This window comes from Volvox carteri (genome assembly GCF_000143455.1).
Source record: "Volvox carteri f. nagariensis unplaced genomic scaffold VOLCAscaffold_75, whole genome shotgun sequence".
In the NCBI taxonomy this organism is placed as follows: Eukaryota; Viridiplantae; Chlorophyta; class Chlorophyceae; order Chlamydomonadales; family Volvocaceae; genus Volvox; species Volvox carteri.
In genome coordinates this window covers 26,552-30,475 of record NW_003307618.1, presented here as the reverse complement: position 1 = coordinate 30,475, position 3,924 = coordinate 26,552, and the positions used below count along the sequence as shown (strand labels likewise).

The 3,924-nt window shown below is 55.4% G+C and overlaps 1 protein-coding gene across 1 annotated transcript in view; it reads right to left on the bottom strand.

Annotated features, from left to right (window-relative positions):
• Positions 1-146: 146 nt before the first annotated feature.
• Positions 147-3,924, bottom strand: part of VOLCADRAFT_98649 (uncharacterized protein) — a gene marked incomplete at both ends in the record, with an annotated part of 9,421 nt that continues 5,643 nt past the window's right edge. Inside the window, 9 exons of the mRNA XM_002957513.1 lie at positions 147-293; positions 800-841; positions 1,180-1,221; positions 1,578-1,619; positions 1,976-2,017; positions 2,370-2,411; positions 2,760-2,801; positions 3,140-3,181; positions 3,538-3,579. Of these exons, the coding sequence (XP_002957559.1) occupies positions 147-293; positions 800-841; positions 1,180-1,221; positions 1,578-1,619; positions 1,976-2,017; positions 2,370-2,411; positions 2,760-2,801; positions 3,140-3,181; positions 3,538-3,579 (483 nt within the window). The remainder of the gene's footprint in view (positions 294-799; positions 842-1,179; positions 1,222-1,577; positions 1,620-1,975; positions 2,018-2,369; positions 2,412-2,759; positions 2,802-3,139; positions 3,182-3,537; positions 3,580-3,924) is intronic.

The window sequence follows — 3,924 nt, the reverse complement described above, 5'->3', positions numbered from 1 at the left end:
GGGGGCCTGGGAGCCTGGGGGCCTCGGGGCCTGGAAGCCGGGGGCCTGGGAGCTTGGGGGTGACACAACAATGAAATGGTGGTATCAAAAGATACCGGTTGAGGCAAGTGGATTGAATAATAATCATTCTAGAATCCACTTGGGCCTCATGCCAATAAGTTCCAGTACGGCTGGGTGGTTTGATGTTGACCATAGTTCGCAGGAACTACTCTCGCCTCGTGAAGCAGACATCCAGGAAGGCAGGTTCCAGCTTTAGACAGGTAAAGCCCCTGCCCAGACGCCAGTATGGACTTCTGCAGCAGTGCGGCAGTAGGGTGGACAGACCGGCATATGACAGTTAGGCAACAGAGCCTAGAGCTTAACAGTAAGCTTACAGGATACAACACCTGGAGCCCCAACCCTCCCATCTCACCTCCCTGAGTGAAACCCATTCCCCCTCCTTGTCACCACCCTCCTAAATTAAGACTTCGGCTGCAACCCCACTATCGGAGGTTGGCTGCACTTGCTGCACATGTATGAGAGCATGAGAATTAAAGCAGGCACTGCAAAGACAGTGCTGACACATACAATCCCAACTCCTCCAACCAGCCCCAGCCACACTTCCTAGCATGTAGTGTTATCATCATGACATGGCTAAAGATTCCACAACGAAACACACAACCGTGGCACAGATGTGCCCCACCACTACCTGCCTACATCAAACAAATCTGCCGTACTCTGACAGCCATATCGAAGTACGACAGCGTTTTGATGCCCCATGTAAAACAGATAAGAGCCCCGACCCTCGCCCCCATCTTACCTCCATTCCCGGCTGGACGTCGGCCCCATCTTCCGAGGCCTGCTGCACGTGCAGCACGTGGATGGGAACATGAGAATTAGGGCAGGCACGTCAATTCGGGCAGGCACGTCAATTAGGGCAGGCACGTCAATGACGGAGTCGAAACATACACACACCCCTCCCCCAACCAGCCCCAGCCACCCTCGATAGCATCAGGAACAAGAAAGAGGGCAAGGGGTAACGAATCCACAAAGAAAAACGACCCTGGCACAGCTGTGCCCCACAACTACCTGCCTGCATCAAACAAATCTGCCGTACTCCGATAGCCATATCGGAGTACGACAGCGTTTTGATGCCCCACGTAAAACACATAAGAGCCCCGACCCTCCCCCCCATCTTACCTCCATTCCCGGCTGGACGTCATCCCCATCGTCCGAGGCCTGCTGCACGTGCAGCACGTGGATGGGAACATGAGAATTAGGGCAGGCACGTCAATTCGGGCAGGCACGTCAATTAGGGCAGGCACGTCAATTAGGGCAGGCACGTCAATGACGGAGGCGAAACATACACACACCCCTCCCCCAACCAGCCCCAGCCACCCTCCATAGCATCAGGAACAAGAAAGAGGGCAAGGGGTAACGAATCCACAAAGAAAAACGACCCTGGCACAGCTGTGCCCCACAACTACCTGCCTGCATCAAACAAATCTGCCGTACTCCGATAGCCATATCGGAGTACGACAGCGTTTTGATGCCCCACGTAAAACACATTAGAGCCCCGACCCTCCCCCCCATCTTACCTCCATTCCCGGCTGGACGTCATCCCCATCGTCCGAGGCCTGCTGCACGTGCAGCACGTAGATGGGAACATGAGAATTAGGGCAGGCACGTCAATTCGGGCAGGCACGTCAATTAGGGCAGGCACGTCAATTAGGGCAGGCACGTCAATGACGGAGGCGAAACATACACACACCCCTCCCCCAACCAGCCCCAGCCACCCTCCATAGCATCAGAAACAAGAAAGAGGGCAAGGGGTAACGAATCCACAAAGAAAAACGACCCTGGCACAGCTGTGCCCCACAACTACCTGCCTGCATCAAACAAATCTGCCGTACTCCGATAGCCATATCGGAGTACGACAGCGTTTTGATGCCCCACGTAAAACACATAAGAGCCCTGACCCTCCCCCCCATCTTACCTCCATTCCCGGCTGGACGTCGGCCCCATCGTCCGAGGCCTGCTGCACGTGCAGCACGTGGATGGGAACATGAGAATTAGGGCAGGCACGTCAATTCGGGCAGGCACGTCAATTAGGGCAGGCACGTCAATTAGGGAGGCTCAATGACGGAGGCGAAACATACACACACCCCTCCCCCAACCAGCCCCAGCCACCCTCCATAGCATCAGGAACAAGAAAGAGGGCAAGGGGTAACGAATCCACAAAGAAAAACGACCCTGGCACAGCTGTGCCCCACAACTACCTGCCTGCATCAAACAAATCTGCCGTACTCCGATAGCCATATCGGAGTACGACAGCGTTTTGATGCCCCACGTAAAACACATAAGAGCCCTGACCCTCCCCCCCATCTTACCTCCATTCCCGGCTGGACGTCGGCCCCATCGTCCGAGGCCTGCTGCACGTGCAGCACGTGGATGGGAACATGAGAATTAGGGCAGGCACGTCAATTCGGGCAGGCACGTCAATTAGGGCAGGCACGTCAATTAGGGCAGCTGACGGAGGCGAAACATACACACACCCCTCCCCCAACCAGCCCCAGCCACCCTCCATAGCATCAGAAACAAGAAAGAGGGCAAGGGGTAACGAATCCACAAAGAAAAACGACCCTGGCACAGCTGTGCCCCACAACTACCTGCCTGCATCAAACAAATCTGCCGTACTCCGATAGCCATATCGGAGTACGACAGCGTTTTGATGCCCCACGTAAAACACATTAGAGCCCCGACCCTCCCCCCCATCTTACCTCCATTCCCGGCTGGACGTCATCCCCATCGTCCGAGGCCTGCTGCACGTGCAGCACGTAGATGGGAACATGAGAATTAGGGCAGGCACGTCAATTCGGGCAGGCACGTCAATTAGGGCAGGCACGTAAATGACGGAGGCGAAACATACACACCCCCCTCCCCCAACCAGCCCCAGCCACCCTCAATAGCATCAGGAACAAGAAAGAGGGCAAGGGGTAATGAATCCACAAAGAAAAACGACCCTGGCACAGCTGTGCCCCACAACTACCTGCCTGCATCAAACAAATCTGCCGTACTCCGATAGCCATATCGGAGTACGACAGCATTTTGATGCCCCACGTAAAACACATAAGAGCCCTGACCCTCCTGCCCATCTTACCTCCATTCCCGGCTGGACGTCATCCCCATCGTCCGAGGCCTGCTGCACGTGCAGCACGTGGATGGGAACATGAGAATTAGGGCAGGCACGTCAATTCGGGCAGGCACGTCAATTAGGGCAGGCACGTCAATTAGGGCAGGCACGTCAATGACGGAGGCGAAACATACACACCCCCCTCCCCCAACCAGCCCCAGCCACCCTCAATAGCATCAGGAACAAGAAAGAGGGCAAGGGGTAATGAATCCACAAAGAAAAACGACCCTGGCACAGCTGTGCCCCACAACTACCTGCCTGCATCAAACAAATCTGCCGTACTCCGATAGCCATATCGGAGTACGACAGCATTTTGATGCCCCACGTAAAACACATAAGAGCCCTGACCCTCCTGCCCATCTTACCTCCATTCCCGGCTGGACGTCATCCCCATCGTCCGAGGCCTGCTGCACGTGCAGCACGTGGATGGGAACATGAGAATTAGGGCAGGCACGTCAATTCGGGCAGGCACGTCAATTAGGGCAGGCACGTCAATTAGGGCAGGCACGTCAATGACGGAGGCGAAACATACACACACCCCTCCCCCAACCAGCCCCAGCCACCCTCAATAGCATCAGGAACAAGAAAGAGGGCAAGGGGTAATGAATCCACAAAGAAAAACGACCCTGGCACAGCTGTGCCCCACAACTACCTGCCTGCATCAAACATATCGGAGTACGACAGCATTTTGATGCCCCACGTAAAACACATAAGAGCCCTGACCCTCCTGCCCATCTTACCTCCATTCCCGG